Source organism: Acanthochromis polyacanthus, chromosome 20, assembly GCF_021347895.1.
Source record: "Acanthochromis polyacanthus isolate Apoly-LR-REF ecotype Palm Island chromosome 20, KAUST_Apoly_ChrSc, whole genome shotgun sequence".
NCBI lineage: Eukaryota > Metazoa > Chordata > Actinopteri > Pomacentridae > Acanthochromis > Acanthochromis polyacanthus.
In genome coordinates, this window is record NC_067132.1 from 23,087,487 (window position 1) to 23,104,188 (window position 16,702).

Sequence of the window (16,702 nt, forward strand, 5' to 3'; positions counted from 1 at the left end):
TCCATTTTCTTTTTTCGCGTCGTTTGTTTTTTGATATTTTGAGTCTCATTTTCGAAACATTTTGTCTTGTTTTTGTTGTGTTTTTTTGTCTTTTTTTATCTGACTTTTGTCGTTTTGATCATAAAGTAAAATCTGGTCTGCTCTCACTTTTTACATTAAAGTTCATAAGTTCATTCCAGTAACACTGAAATGAGTATTAAATTCATTAGCTCACATTTCTCAGGAACAAAAAGTCCCTTTGTGTCATTGTGGTATCTTAATCTTCACACCTGATCTGAAATATTCTCTGCGCATTTTGTGGTTGAACATCAGAATATTTTCACATGAGAACAGCCTCTGAAACGAAACTTCCTCTCAGCCATCCGGCGCCAACAATAAGAGATAAGAGATGAAACCTGACGAGGCGAGTTGTAGAAAACAAGAGTTCTCCTTTTAATTTCTCCAGCCACAACTTACTGTTCATGTACAGTACAGACTCCCAATTTTAATTTGATTTTTTGCACACATCACAGTTTAAAGTTTTCAAATGAAAAATACAACACAACTATGAAAAAGAGACATATGCACAAATTAAAACCTATAAAAAATATAAAAACAGTACTCTTAAATCTCATTTCGACAAGTACCATTTCAATAACAAAACATTTAATAATGCACAACAGAGCAGACAAATTAAACTGAACCATTAGTTTTGTTTTTTAAATAGAAGGAAAAGACATCATTTTCATCATGCAGAGGATGGAATTAAATAACGAATCAAACAAAAATAATATATACTTCTCTATATATCTCTCTCTTTTAAATTTTTCAAGTCAAAGAACTCCCGTCCCTCATGTAGGGAAAAACAAGACATGTCTAAAAACACCGGGAGATCCACAATGCTTTCATTAGCTGCCATTGTCGCATGGCCTTTCATCGAAAACATTACATCTCAGCAACATCTTTTTGGCACGAAAAAGACGTTCATAATGGCAGTAGCATTTTGCATTTAAAAAAAGTGGGCGGAGCTGTAGCTCTTTTTCCATGAAAAAAAAACAAACAAACAAAAGAAAAGCAAAAAAAAAAAAAAAAAAAAACTGAAAAGAAAACATTCTGTGCAGCGACATCAGTCAGGAGAGTAAAGTGGTGTCTCCCCACAGCAGTGGAGCAGCTCAGCCTCACTGCAGCATGCTCTTGATAGTCTTGTTGGTTGAGTCATCGTTCAGATGTTTGGTTGTGTACCTGCAGGCAAGAAGGAAAACTGGACCTCAGTAAGACTCGACAACGACACACAAATGTATTATCAGCAAAACTGTGATTAAAAATTCAAAATCAAAATCCTCATTCGGCTGAAAATTGCCTCCTAGGGTTTATATTACCACATTGTGAACTCCATTATTTAAAAGTTAATACAGATGCATCAGTGTGGAAACAGCACTTTACTGTTGAAGCAGTTTAAACCAGTGGTTCCCAACCAGCGGGTTGTGGACCGGTACCGGGCCGCACAAAGAGAATAAAAACGGTTAATTTTTTATTCTATTTCTTGCGGAGTCTGCAGGGTGTTTTATTTTGAAAAATGACTAGGTTGTCTTTCCTCTGATGTTAAATTAAGCCATCAATCTGTCAAAATTAATAAAAAAAACCCAAACGTTTCTGGAGAGATTCTTTCAAAGAGGGAGAGACTTGATGCTGACAAGAAAATGTGAGTAAATATTTAGCAAAAACATGTAATTTTATTTGTTCAAGAATCTTTTTAAAAGTCTGCCAAGGAACATGGTGGAGTAATAATGATTGTTTCTGGAGTAATAATGATTGTCTGTCTGTGAGCAACATCACTCAAAAATGGACAAACAGATTTGGATGAAATTTTCCATTAAAGGTCAGAAATGACACAAGGACCAACTGATTAGATTTTAGCAGTGATGCAGCTTATAGTCTGGATCCACAGATTTGTTAGATTTCTGTATCATTGTGAGCTGGAGGCGAGGCGAGGCATCTCTGTAACTATGACAAGTGAACACTAAGGCTGGACCCGAATATCTGAATATTCAGTCGTGACGGTGGTATCCGGATATTAATTTTGAGATCCGAATATTCGGAAACAAATTATATATCTAGGCAGTAAATTATCCATAGTATGTAAAATCACAATGGTAACACCAATGGGACTTACAAAAATGTTGTTTCCATGTTTGTGTAAAATGAGAAAGAAGAAAAATTTTCTTCTTTTATTATTTTAAGGATTGATGGCATTATAACTGTGTCGTACTGCACCCAAAGTCTTTCAGAGTTCGCTCTACTTCTAGTTACGGTTTCATTGTTTCCATAGAAAATACTGCAGAGAAAAATGAGCCCAGTGAGGAAAAATAAGACAGGAACAGAAAACGCTCAAAACTCCTTGGATTTCGGAGGAGTAAGAAGAAAACACAAAGCTCTGCTGCACAAACTTTTTCTTTGAAGTTTCCTCAAAGTTCATTTAATATTTTGACCGTTTTCACCTCCAACAGTTACTTAAAACCAAAGACTTAAGGATGCATGAGGATATTTCCATCTCTGAAACATTGTCCGATAAAGGCTTCAAAATAAAATACCGGCATTTCCCCGAACATGAACACTGACAGGCAGGTATGATAATAATGATAAAGTTCGCTGATTTTATCCAGTGAACATGTACATGAAATGTATAATAGCTCTGCACCTACCAGCGGGTCAAGAGTAGGCTTAATATGTTAATTTCACTGCAGGAGAGACCTGATGCCCTCTGCAGTTAGGACAAAATATGCACATTTATTGTATATGTGCAGAAATCCAATATTGTGAATCCTATAAAGACTGTAAGCCTGAAGGCAGTTTAATTAACACCTTATAGTGAAAATAGAGTGCAACACACAGTGATGTAACAAGCATGTGCCCCTATAGAAACTAACACTTTGTAGTAAACTGCTGCTGCTGCTGTGGTGGTATTTGTATCTTAAAATGATTTACAGCACTTGAATGATGAGGAGTGGTGCTAATAAACAATGTATAAATTGATTCAGAATGGGACGATCCTATTAAAAAACACATTATTTTCTAATTAGTTGACATTTTACAGACCAAATGAGTAATTAGAAGTAAAATCAGCAGATAAATCATTCATTAAATGACTGTTTTGATGCTAATAACTCAGTGCAGCACAAGAACTTTCAGTAAATGTACTTTGTTACTTGCCACCACTGCACACATGTTAAATATTTTGTCATCCGCTGTCAGATGTGAGACGTCAACAACGAGAGAAAGTCTGTCAGTTTTTTCATGAAAGCATGCGGCCGGGCGGCGACAGTCTGCCCTGGGCCGACCGCGGAGACCGATACAGATGTGAGGTCGCCTCGGAAACGTCTGTCGGCTCGAGCAGCTGTGAGCGTCGGGTGAAATTTGGGAGACCGAGGGGACGAGGTGTCAGATGTAATCGGCCTTTCTGGAGAGGCTTCGACGGCCAAACCTCCGAATCAGACTCACAGCTGACCGAATCCCCGGCGGAGCGCGAGAGGAGGATGAGTCACCGCGCTGAAGGCGAGTACGATAAACCAGGAGGTCTGTCTGCTAGCCTTCTCATTTACACGAAAGTCTGAAGGACGGGGAAAAAGAAAAACACCGTTTCATTGAGCTGACCTGAGAGCGTTGAGGAGGCCGTCTACGCTGTTCGGAGGCTGATCTTTGAGGACTTTGATGCAGCCTTTCATCTGTGAACCACAAACAGCAGCATGTTAGCTTTAGAAGAAGATGTGAATTAGATCGTACACTGGAAAAAATGCTCTCCTCAAAACAAGGGGAAAAAAAACAAAAAACAAAAACTTATTTCAAGCAACTTTTACCTCGAAATAAGTGAAAAAAATCTGCAAATAGAACAAGTGAAAAATGTCTTGGTAAGATTTCCTGAAATAAGACATGATATTTAGAATACTGAGATCTTAAAATTAGCTAGGAAAACTTATTTTAAGCCATATTCTATCAGGATTGTTAAGCTTCGGTGTCTGAACCCTCCTGTTGTCCTCGTTTATGGAACCAAAAAATATTGTTCCCTTATCTGAAAAAAAAAAAATATCAAAAAATTCAGCAAAAAAAATTTCCCCAAATTTATAAAAATTTGCAAAATCTTCAAGAAGAAAATTCCTTAAAAGTTTCCCTTGAAGGTTTTATTTTTAAAAAATCCCCAAATTTGGCAAGAAATAAAAATTTTAAAAATGAAAATTGTAAATATTTAAAAAAAATGAGTTAAAACCTTCCAAAAAATCCTAAAAATATCTAAAATGATTCCATAGATATCAGTAAAACTTCTAGTATTTTCCTTAAGAACATTTGGAAAAAATAATTAACCAAAATCTAGCGAATTTTGCTGGATTTTGGTTAATATTCTTCAGAATGTTGTTAAAGCAACATTTTATTTAACATTTCTTTTGTTCCATCAAAAAATGTTCAAAAATTTCCCCCAAAAAATTAAAATGTGGAAGTTTTCACCTTAAAAGTATTAATTTTCTTTCCACATTTTCAAACTTTTAAATGGGCCAATTTGACCTGCAGGACAACAGGAGAGTTAAAAAAAGATGACTTCAAGATGGTTTGACTTAAGATATTTAGATGCATGTCTTAAAACAAGTCTCTCCATCTTACTGAAATGTCACTTATTAAGTGAATTTATCTTAAATAAAGTGGAATTAGACATTTCGACTAAAAGTAAGACACTTGGTAAGATTTTGAGTTTTTGCAGTATAGCACAGACTCTGCTGTACTCACATCGATTTTGGACGATTTGGCGAAAGCTCCTACAGGATGGACGTAGTCGTACAGGATGATCACCCCGACCATCACTCTGAGGCAGAAGGAAACCGTGTCCTCGCTGGTGAATCGGCTGCGATACTCCCTGACGTCACACAGAGGAGGAATTAGACACACAAAACCAAGAAGAAGACACGAAACGGGTGCAGGAAGCCACTTACGGTGTTTCCAGCATGACTTTACACACACTCGCCATGGTGCTTAAGCAGTCTGTCGTGTTCTCGATGGGGAGGTTCTTGTTCTGCCACCAGAGAGGAGGAATCAGTCGATGCTTTCACACAGCTGTTAAAGAAAGCTCCCTGCATGCCCTGAAAGTCTCACCTCTGATACAAACTTTGTCGTGCCGTCACTTAACGTCTTCAGCATGGGCGTGGCGTCGGCGTAGAACAGAGATATCCGATTGGCCAGCTCATTGTTGACTTCATTCTCACCCTCTGCCTGAAAAGCCAAAAATAAAATCATCCCTCTAAGTCAAGCACCATGACAAGTTATGTAGTAGATCCTGATAGAAAAAGAAAGAGATAATCCTCTCAATGAAAACACGAAAGAAACAGAAGACTTTTATTTTGAAAAAAAAAAAAAAAAAAAAAACACAAAAAGTTCAGAATAGAGGAAACAATGCCTCAGTGTTGATCTATCTGTTGGAGGCCAAATCAAATCAGCACCGACATGCATCGATATGAAAACTTTCTTTAACAGAACACAAAACAGAAAAGATGCTTGTCCAGCAGAGTGAATCTGAATCCATCACCGTCTGCAGTGCATGTAGCAGAGCACGCATCACTGCTGCGGAGTCAAGTGGTGAGTTTACTGTAAGTTGTGGACCAGGTTGTGAATTGTGTTGTTGGAAGGTTCAATCATTATCTGAATTTTTCACTCTTAAAAATGAAAATTGGTCAAGTTACCAATCCCATATCAGTCAGGCTCTTCCATATGTAGTTTATGAAAGTTGTGTTTTGCTTTGCACAAATAAAGACATTTCCATCAGAAAAGTAATATTGCTTTTTTTTAATCTCCAAAAACCGACATCATCATCGCCCCTACAAATCCAACATCACTCAGGCTCTACCACATGTGCCTGACGTTTGTTTTCCTTTACATAATGACATTTCCATCGTGAATTGATGCAGAAAAGGTGAAATTTAGAGCTTAAAGATTAACTAGAATGCAGGATTATTTGATGATTAAATGTGTGTGCGCACCACGCAATATTCAAATGAAGCCCACACCCAACAGCTCCCAGTGGAAATGACAGTTTATCAGGCGCAACAGAAGAAGAAAAAGGAAAGTAGAAGCACAAAAGTGGTCCTGTACTGATGCTCATGTGTGTACTGGTAAATCTGCAGGAATATAAAAGATATTTGTTCCAAATGCTCTTCATTGCGCTGATATTGTGAAATTATATTTAAAATCTGTGAATATAAAGGAGGCAGGAGACTTACAATGTTATCTGTAAATATTAGATTTTGTCTGGCAGCTTCAAATGATCGTGTTTGTGCCCATGAAAAGCCACTTCATTAAATAAAATCCTGACAGGAAAACGCTGCTGTAAACCGTGTGACCGAGCCCTCCCAGCTGACGAACGCGTCCCGCTGCTTTACGGCTTCAGACGGAGCGAGACACTGAAAACACCTGGCGGATCACAAAGAGTAAGGCGTTTCTAAATTTGTCCGCATATTTAAATAACAAGAACGTCTCCTGCCTTCACGGGGACGCTGACGGAACATGAATAATCGCCCCAAAGTTTCAAAAACGACTCACGTTTTAACAACTGATGACACACGCGAGCTCAAAGACTGTTTGAGCGGGACAGATGCGTTTCATCTCGAATGTCTGAATGATTCAGTCGTCTGAGCAGTGACTAAACCGCGTACGACGACGAGGGACGGCAGCCGGAGCGTCTTTCAGCGGTGACAGGTCCGAACCACAACTTGTCTGGGCCCATTTGCCTGATGGCACATTGTGGGTTTGAAGAATAAAACCTCCCCTCAGACGGGTCAGAACTGAGGGCAGTTTTCTGGTTTCCTGCACAGAGTATCTTCGAGACGCCCTTCAAACGCCTCAACAAAGACAGAGATCGGCTCAAGTGCGGCGTGAATGATACAGGAGGGCAAGCGGGTCTTCGAATTTATCATCTTCGAGAGCTGTTGTTCCCAATCTGTGCGACACTCCAACAGCGGTGTGCGAGCTGCTTCATTTTTAAGGCACCTGAGTGAATCTCGGAGGTTTAAGGAGGCTTTCACACCTGCGGTTTGTTTAATTTGAGGGGAAAAAATGACACCTAGACGCCACATTAAACTGTAATTGATTGGACAGTTTTGGAAGCTCGCTACTTCCTGGTGAATAAATAGACTGAATCTGCACCTGGAGCTCAAGTCGCAGATAAAAATCGAATGAATCAACTTTTTTGTCCCCAACCAGGTATTTTGACCATCTTAGCAGGAGAAAGAGGTGAATCTAAATCCATTAAAGCAAACTCAGCTTCATAAAGTGTCCCCAGTAAGAGACGAAACACCAAAACCCTGAAACCGGCTCTCCTAAACGGCCTTCACTCATCATTAAAACTACACTTGTGGCTTTGCTGCAATGACAGGGCAGAACGTCTGTGGTGAGGGATAATTGCTGTGTGGCTGCTGTTTTACTCGTTTTATTTTCTTTCTACACACATGGGTGTGATGCTCAGCAGGCCACATACTTACATCACACTATGATGTGCACAGAAAGTGTTTAGATGTAAAAACACTGGAATAAAAACACATTTTACACAGAGAGAGCTCTGTCACTTAGCCTGAAAGTCGCTCTCTGGTCGTCACTAACAGTAAAACTCATCATTTTGCATCACAGCTACATATTTAGAAGTTTTTCCCATGAAAATAATCCTTTGTTTCAGAGTAGAAATGCTCGGCTATGGTGCTCACTTCTTATTTTGTTCATGATATGTCCTCTAACATGTAATAGACACCATAGGGATGTGTTATTAAGGGAAAAAAAATTAGATTTTCAGTAAAGGGGGTGTTTAGTTTTACTGCTTCTAAAGTGTAGCAGAAACATTCAGTAAACAGCACTGATATAGCATCACCTTTTAGTTAAACTTGTAACCAAACAGCTGGTCTTAATACATTAGGCAGACACAGAGCAACACTTTCTGTAGTGTGGGGTTTTGTTAATGAGCTGTTGTGCTCTTTTAGGTCAGTTTCTGAAGCTTTAACCCTCTGAACCCCAAGTAGTTTTTTGCTCCTGCCATATGTTTACTCACTGTGAGCTCATTTTTTACCACAATATAAAACCCTGCACCTCTATGGAAGCAACACAACGACGTCTAGAAGCAGACAAAAACCCAAAAATGTCTTCTGTGCAGCATAACATGGCCAAAATACTACGAATCATTAAAAAAAAAAAACACTAAAGTTGACTTACTTTACAAACAATTAAAAACCTGGAATCAACATGTGTCACATTTTTAAGTGCCTGCAGGTGCTACAAATACTGGATAAGAATAGGAGCGCTACATACAATAGATATTTAACTATTTATACGTTTGATTTGCTTCCATGCTTGTCTCCAATCTGCTTTGTCCAAACAAAGCCTGCAGTTAAGATGAAAAGTCTCAAAAATCAGTCAGTCATGGCTTCAAAGATGAGATCAGTGGGCAGAATTTTAATTTTTTTATTGAATTTGATAACAGCTAATGGTTTATTTTTGGTGAATTTTCAAACGAGACATGCAGAATACAGCAATCATGATGAAATATCAGAATTTTATAATACGATTTTTAGCAGATGAGGTGTGCAAAGACTGTCAAAAAGTCACAAATATAATTATTCTTCCAGTTCTGCATTATCTGGATAATGGTGTAATTTTGTCGATTTATCAAAAAAAGATGCATGCAGAACATGTACTTTAAACAGCTGGTGAGTGTCTGCGTGCTGTTTAGTGATGATAGCAGGCGGTTCAAAACGTGTTTCCTGCTTCAGCTGGAAACGTTACAGCACAGAGTGGTGAGAATCTTTCAAAAACATTCGAGTTGTGGTCTGTAAAACCGAGACAATGAGCTGAAAGAGGCTAAAATGATCAAGTCTGTCTGTGACTTCAGTGAACTCACCGGTACGTTGTTGATCCGCATCCGGCTCAGCGTTCTCCTGTAGTAGCTGAAGTCATTCTGAATGGCAGGATTTGTCATCTGTAAAGAAATAAATAAATAAAAATGCATGTTAATACAGTGAGAGCTGGGGATGTGTGTGTAGGTGGCACAGCCTGCAGCGGGACATTCAGCTCCATCGTCATGACACAATGTTTTAGCCAACAAGGCAGAAACGTGGCTTTGGGGGGAAATGACATAAAAAGAACACTGATACAATAACAATTTTATTTGCTGAACTGGATTTGAATTATCTGGCACTCATCCACCCCCCCTTACATCCACGTCCCCTCTCCTCCTGTCATGAAATATTTAGATATTTTCCCCGTTACAGTGGAGGGGAGCGTCGGCAGAGTTCCTGACAACAGGGTTAACAGTTATAAAGCTGACGAAAAGCTACAAAGGGTCTCATTAAGGAGAGGACAAACGCCGGCTCGCTCTCTGACATTACACTGGAAAAAAACGCCCCTCTCAAAATAAGAAAAAGAACTTCTACCTTGAACTAAGTGAAAAAATCTGCAAATAGAAAAATGCTTGTGAAGATTTCTTGAAATAAGAAAATTTATTTTAAGCTATATTTTACCAGGATTGTCAAGCTTAGGTGTATTAACCCTCCTGTTTTCCTCATTTACGACACCAAAAAATACTGTTGCCTTGTCTGGAAAAAAAAAAAAAAATCTGGAAAAAATTCTTCAAATTTATAAAAATTCGCAAAATCTTCAGGAAGAAAATTCCTTAAAAGTTTCCCTTAAAATTTTTATTTTAAAAAAAACCCCTAAATTTGGGAAAATATCTAAAGTGATTCCATATATATATCTTCTTTAATAACATTTGGGAAAAAAATTTACCAAAATCCATCAGATTTCGCTGGATTTTGGTAGATTTTTTTCCCCAAATGTTCTTAAAGAAACTTTTTTTTAACATTTTTTTCCCCACCAAAAAATGTTAAAAAAAATTCCCCAAAAAATTTTGAAAATGTGGAAGTTTTCACTGTAAAATTTTTTTTTCCCCCCACATTTTTAAACTTTAAACCAGCTCAATCTGACCTGCAGAACGACACGAGGGTTAAACTTGAGTTTTCTTGTGAAATTCAACTCAAAACAAGATAATTTCAAGACTGTTAGACTTAACTAGATATTTAAGATGCTTTGTCTTAAAACAAAACTTGTCAAATGAATTTATCGTAAATCAAGTGGAATGAGACATTTTAACTGAAAATAAGACAAACAGACTTGGTAAGATTTTGAGTTTTTGCAGTGCAAAGCTGCAGAAAAAAAACCCCACAAGAGTCAGTTCACTTCTCTGACAAAATATAAATCATCTGGTTTCCAAAAAGGCGGGGGCAGCCAACCACAGAGCTTCTTTCAAACGTCAGCGCCAGTGAGAAGAGCTCGTCATGTGGCTAATTATCCTCATTCCTGAGCGAGCCTGTCACAGTGAAAGCAGCGCTGGCAGCATGCTAATCCCGCTACAATAGACTGGTACTCAGCCTGTGTCCACTGTGTCCACCAGGAGAGACGGGCTGGGAGGGGCTGCACGCCGCTCAGACACTTTAACTAGGTCAGAAGCCTACGCGCGGGTGTGAAAGATTGATGAATAGGCCTGGCATGCCACCTTGCACCCCCTACCTTGGTGTTTTTATCCTGCCAGCACGGGTAGTGGGCACTAATTGGGATGTCGCAGCAAATCGCCTCGGGGAGTTGGGGGGCATTTTTTGTAGGTTTCTGTGTCTATGGAGCAGGGGTTAGACCAACTGTCCAAACAGATGAGCACTCACTCAGTTATGCTTTTGACAATGTGCATTTGAGCGACACTCCCGGTGCTTTCTGGGCTGCACACCAGCAGTTTGTGTCTGAATTTGAGGTTTCCTCTGGAGATCGACTGATTACAGGTGATCAAGAAAGACAGATGACCAACATTTGGAACGGATATTCTACATCTGAGAGTAGATGCAACACAAGCAAGGATCTAGTCAGGAGAAAACAACCTGGATAAGAGCCATAAGACTAGTTCAGGTGTGAAAATAGGACCACAGGCAGTGCAGATGTAATAGGATTTTTTTTAAGGTGTTCAGTGAAGAGTTCTGTGGTTTTTAGTCTTTCCTTAAAGACTCAGAGACTCTGCAGATTGAACAGAGTTTGGTAGCTCGTCCTACCACAGAGGAGAAGATTCTACATTCAAGCCTGAAATTCGCTGGATTTTGGTTGATTTTTTTCTGAATGTTCTTTAAAAAAAATATTAGAAGTTTCACTGACATACAGCGCCCCCTATAATTAATGGCATCCCTGGTTAAGATGCGTTGATCACCTTAAAATAAATTCAGTTTATTGCAGAAGCATACTCTCACATGGAAAATAGTAGAAAAATGTATTATAGGAGAAGATTAGATGCCGTTTTGTTGGCAAAAGGGGGTTGTACAAAGTGTTAACATCAGGGGTGCTAAGAATTGTGTCACATGATTTGATGTAAAAGAATTATTTTTTAATATGTGTTTTTTTTCTCCCCACTGAATAAATGCACTTGAATTACAGGTTGGATTTTCCTCCTTTTTAATTGTGGTCCTATATTACTTAGGAAAAAAATGAATTTATTAGATATTTTTAAGATTTTTTGGAAGATTTTTATTCATTTTTTGAAAATATTTAGAATTTTTAAAAAATATTTTATTTTTTGCCAAGTTAGTTTTTTGAAATAAAATTTTTAAGGGAAACTTAAGGAATTTTTGGAATTTTCTTCATGGAGATTTTGCAAATTTTGCATAAATTTAGGGATTTTGTTTTTGCTGAATTTTTGGATTTTTTTCAGACAAGCGAACAATATTTTTGGTGCCTGTAAACGAGGACAACAGGAGGGTTAATCTGTGGCTGCCTTCTAACTTAGCCGTTAGCATAGCTTTAGCCACTGTGAGAGGAGCTAATTTCCTGGTTTGTGTTTCTTGTTCAGTTTTTGCTTCTTGAGATATACTTCAAAGAGTACAGACAGACAGAGAGAGAGAGGAGGCGACATCAGACCTGAAATAGCACATTTGATTCATCAATAATCGGCCAAGAATTCAGACATACCGATAATCAGAAAAATGAAAAATATCGGCCATGATAATCAGTCTATTCCTAGTTTCCTCCCTCTGTAATTTATAAAACCTGTCGCCTTATGCAGAACTCCGCTCAGGACAAGTTGCAAGGTTGTTTTCCTGCAATAACCCTTCTTAGCCATTCCACTGACATCCACAGAGCTGTAAACAGCAGGACAGTATCAGGATTCTAATTAAATGCTAATCATGCACTCGCCGGCTGCAGTTTAACGTTGCACAAAGCTAAAATCAATTCTGGGGCATCAGCAGCTTGTAGGGCGGCGAGTTTGTATCGCAGCAGGAAAGAAATATTTACAGCAACAGCTAAAAGGTGAGTTTGACACTTGGGGGATGTGTTGCAACAAAAAAAAAAAAAACTGAAAAAGACGGTCGTACTTTGAGCTCGTCGAAGCGCAGCGTGAAGTGCAGGATCTCGGCGAACTGCTTGGCCAGCGCCTGCTCCCGCTCCAGGTGTTGAGTCGGGTCGCTGTAAGTCTCGCTGGTCAGAGCTCCCAGGAGGCTGTGCAACGCCGCCTCTGCAGGGGAAAAAAAGAAGAAGACAGATTTGGTGTGATGAAGGTGCAGCACTGTCAGACGAATATATCGACTGAGCCTTTACTCATTTAATAAAAAGCGCTGCAGAGGCCTTGAACTGAGACACTTGAGCTGATGTGTGCGGTCGTCCAGGTCATCAGTCAGAGCTGCTGAGGAGTTTCACACTCAGGGGTTTGTCATTCGAGCAGCCAGGTAAGAGCTCGGCCTGCACTTTATGCAAAGGTCAGAAGAAAGAAGAAATGCTGCAGGTTTGGAGGCATAAAATACAGACCAGAGCTTACATGTCTGCTTCTGTTTCACTACTGACTAATCTGCAAATCATTTCAGTAAATCCTCAGTTTCAGAAGCTGAAATGAGACATTTTTTGATTAAAGAAAAATATTTTTATCACATTTATTTCTTAATTAAATGGACAGGAGTGAATCCTGAACACTTCTTTTCTCATGTTCCGTTTTAACCTTTAAAAGTTGATGATGTTGGATGACCAGACAATCCTATCAGGGTGTTTCCTGCATACAGAAACTTTAGATGTCACTCAAGCAGGTTTTCGGCAACAGCACAGGAAACTCAGTAGCACAAAAGTGATAAGGATGAAGAATTTTTAAAAAAAAAAAAAAACAGAGATTCACATTTTAACCTGTTTTGTTAATAACCATTTCATTTATACAAGCATTATAGACATTTTTGTTCACTAAATGGTTGGAAAGACCACGGAAATGCACAGATTTCTACCACAAAAGGCAACCCAGACTCATTGACTTTACTGTACTTTGACTGATTGCTTACTGTAAATGTGTAGTCACCACAAAAGCACCCATTATAAGCCAAGAAAAACTCTGGAAATTGACTAGCCTCAGGTTTAAAACTGTTGGTTTCCTGCAGCTGTAGGAAACCGAAACAGGCCTTTTGATTTAGTTGAATAAAGGAAATAAGCAATAATCATGCAAACTGTAATAAATAATCATCAGGTGCATAATTGTGTGGGAATGTCACCAGAAAAAAAACGCTTTAACACTTCAGTTTACTGTGAAATACCTAAAGACTAACCTGCAGCTCATGGGGTTAGACAGAACTGTGTGAACTCTTTTGGTTGTAACAGACATTTATAAATAAATTTAAGCAAAAACACTCAGATTTCAGCTCTAAAAACTTGAATATATATTGGCTTTCTTTGTCTTCTATCACAGGAAACTGGAGTTTTTGTTTTTTGAGCCAAACGAGACATTTAAAGACGTAAAATTGAACTTTAGGAAGTGTTTTACAGTATTTTAATAATATAATCATGCAATTGTACAAAAATAGTCTACAGTGTAAATAAAAGTAATTATTAGTTGCAGTCAAAATTGTTGAGCAGCTCATAACCCCTCCAAAAAACAGTTTAACCGAAACACAGCAACAGATCCTTGTTGTTTGTGGACTCTGTATGAGGCCAAGAAACGGCTCTCGCAGCGGATCACAGCCGCAGTTAGATATGCGAACAGTGCAGCCAGCTGAAGCATCCAGATTAGGACAGAGACAGATAATGGGGCAGTGGTGGTGCCCAAAGTGCCCAGGGCCCAGTGCCAGTCTCAGAGGGGGGAGACGGGGGGACTGTTTGAGCGGAGAGGCTGTCCGGCTCAGATGCAGATGAGACATGGGACTAATTATCTCATTGGCATGAAATGGTGAAGTGAGGAGGGGGTTGGGCACAGGATTTCATTCAAGCAAGATTACACTCATTGTTTTGACAGTAAGTAAATACAAAGCCTGTGCCATGCCTTGACATAACATACCCATAGACCCGTAATTAAGCATGCATGAGGAGCACCGGCAGCGAGACCAGGAGCAGATCAGCTGAAATGTGGTGAACGACTTCCAAGCAAGTGAGACTATTAGACAAACCTGTCGTCTTCAAACACCTAGTTTTCAAAAAAAGAACTGGAGAACCTTTAACGCCCAGAGGGAATATGTATTTATAGACGCAGACGTTGCTTAGAATTCAGTCTAGACGCTGCAGAGAGGCTTCAGCGGTGATATAACCCAGACAAGCTGAGCATCTGATTCAATAAGCTACGTGGAACCAAACGAGCACTTTAAATAGATTTATTCCAAGTGTATTTTACAGTTCTTGTTGATTACGATGCACATGTCAACATAACCCAGAAACGGGCCGATGCAGACAGTGGTCTACTTAGGGATAATCGTAAGAGGACTTTTAGAAGACGGACAGAGAGCTGGCAGTGCAGTGTGGTAAATTGAGCGCGTCTGCCATTCAGTAATGACTCCCATCTGCTTGGGCCAGCGTTTGCAGCGAAGCGGCTGATTAAAAATGGCCTTAGTAGTGCAGTTTTTTTTTTTTACCCTCCCCTTCCCGCATCCCAGTCAAAACAGAAGTTGAGATGGAGATGCTTTCAGGCCCTCAGAAACGAGCCGCTCTAGTATGTCGGGAAGTCGGGGGGGGGGGAGGCGGGGAGATGTCTGATCTCATCAGGTCATGGCAGAGCAGGCGAGCAGAATGCGAGCACATAGGCACTTTACTCACAGCGGCGGCTCAGAGGATGGCGGGACTTCAGTCTGGTCTGTACCAGCCTCTAAAGTTTATACTAATAGCCAAAGAAGCAGGTCTGGATTTAAGAAGCAGATCTGCAGATATTTGAGTCTCAGTGCAAAAACTAATAGAAATAGGATAAACATGCAACTTCTTTTTTTGTTTTCAGCCTCTCAGATGTAAGAGAGTAAAAACCTTTGAGGGTAAAAACAAGCAGTATGAAGATATCACCTTGGTGTCTCAGTAGGTTTGTACTTTGTGTGTCTGCAAGTTGAAATTCGGAAAAGCGTGCAGGAACTAGCAGTCAGACCAGGACAAATCTGTTCCTTGCATGCAGAGCAAAGTTTCAGTACCACACAATTACACATGCAAAGCAAAAGACCTGACAAGTTGCAGCTCCCCAGAATTAAAGGACAGTCTACGATCTAAAGACATGTCATTTAACAACACGCATGACAAAAAAGCAGCAAATTCTCAAAGATTACAAAGCTGAAACCTCATAATATCTGATGAAGTAAAAAATACTTCCATTTTGGCATTTTCTCATAAACCAAAAAGGGGTTTTCTTGTACAAATTAATTTAAAGACAATCACAACAACAAAAATGATAATTAAAATAAAAACAGCCAGTTTTGTTAATTAGTACTTTGTTTACTTCAGCATAATACACATTTCTGCTGATCAAACGGTCAAAAATCACAAGAAAATGCATCAATTGCTGTCCAAAAAGGCGACCCAAGTCATAATTCAGGAGTCCATGCAAGAACTAGAAGTCTGAGGAGGATAAATTGGTCCTCTGTTACCTGTCAACTTTCAGCTCCCCAATAAACAAAGAACAGTCCAAGATAGAAAGATATTTCATTTACTAACAAGCATAACAAAGAAAAGCAGCAAATCCCCAAAGTTTCAGAACCTAACACTTCAAATATCTGATATTTTTGGGTTAACAAATACAGAAATTTTTTGCATTTTGTCATAAACCAAACTATTAGATCAGGTTTTTCCTGCATAGAGGAATTCATGAAGCCCCTGAGGACAATCACAGACACAAAAATGACAAGAAATAAGAATAAAAATAGCCAGTTTTCTTAATTAGCCCTTTGTTTATTCAAGCATCATACGTACATTTTTGTTTAGCAAAGGATTAAAAATCACAACAAAATGCATCAATCGCTGTCCAATAAGGTGACCCAAGTCATAATTCAGGAGTCCATGCAGGAACTAGAAGTCTGAGGAGGATAAATCTGTTCCTCACATGCAAAGTAAATTACCTGACAAGCTTCAGCTCCACAGAAATAAACAACCACTTACAAAACTGACTAACTTCATGGCATTTATCGACCAAAAATGTCAAACTGTTAAATCCAGCTTCTCACGAGACAAGCTGGATATTTTTGACTGTTGCTCAGACAAAAGCTATATGAAGGCATCAGCTTGGATTCTGTGCTAATTTCTTACTAAAAGTGTGAAATTAAGTTTGACTTTAAGTGTTAAATTTCTTGCTGCTATCCTCTGTTTCTGTAAACATTTTGGGCTTTCTTTTAGGAGAGAACCGAGTCGCTTCATTTCAAATGCAAAGCTAATTACGTAAGCTGCTCTTCGTGGATAGTGGTGCTCT

The 16,702-nt window shown here is 39.0% G+C and overlaps 1 protein-coding gene across 1 annotated transcript in view; it reads right to left on the reverse strand.

Moving 5' to 3' along the window:
- Positions 1-408: 408 nt before the first annotated feature.
- The window catches only part of fam49bb (family with sequence similarity 49 member Bb), a 50,095-nt gene continuing 33,801 nt past the window's right edge, over positions 409-16,702 (reverse strand). The window contains exons 6-12 of the mRNA XM_051940492.1: positions 12,399-12,538; positions 8,897-8,974; positions 5,116-5,232; positions 4,956-5,035; positions 4,753-4,879; positions 3,631-3,701; positions 409-1,221 (exon numbers count right to left, since the gene is read on the reverse strand). Coding sequence (XP_051796452.1) covers positions 1,158-1,221; positions 3,631-3,701; positions 4,753-4,879; positions 4,956-5,035; positions 5,116-5,232; positions 8,897-8,974; positions 12,399-12,538 — 677 coding nt within the window. The 3' untranslated portion in view covers positions 409-1,157. The remainder of the gene's footprint in view (positions 1,222-3,630; positions 3,702-4,752; positions 4,880-4,955; positions 5,036-5,115; positions 5,233-8,896; positions 8,975-12,398; positions 12,539-16,702) is intronic.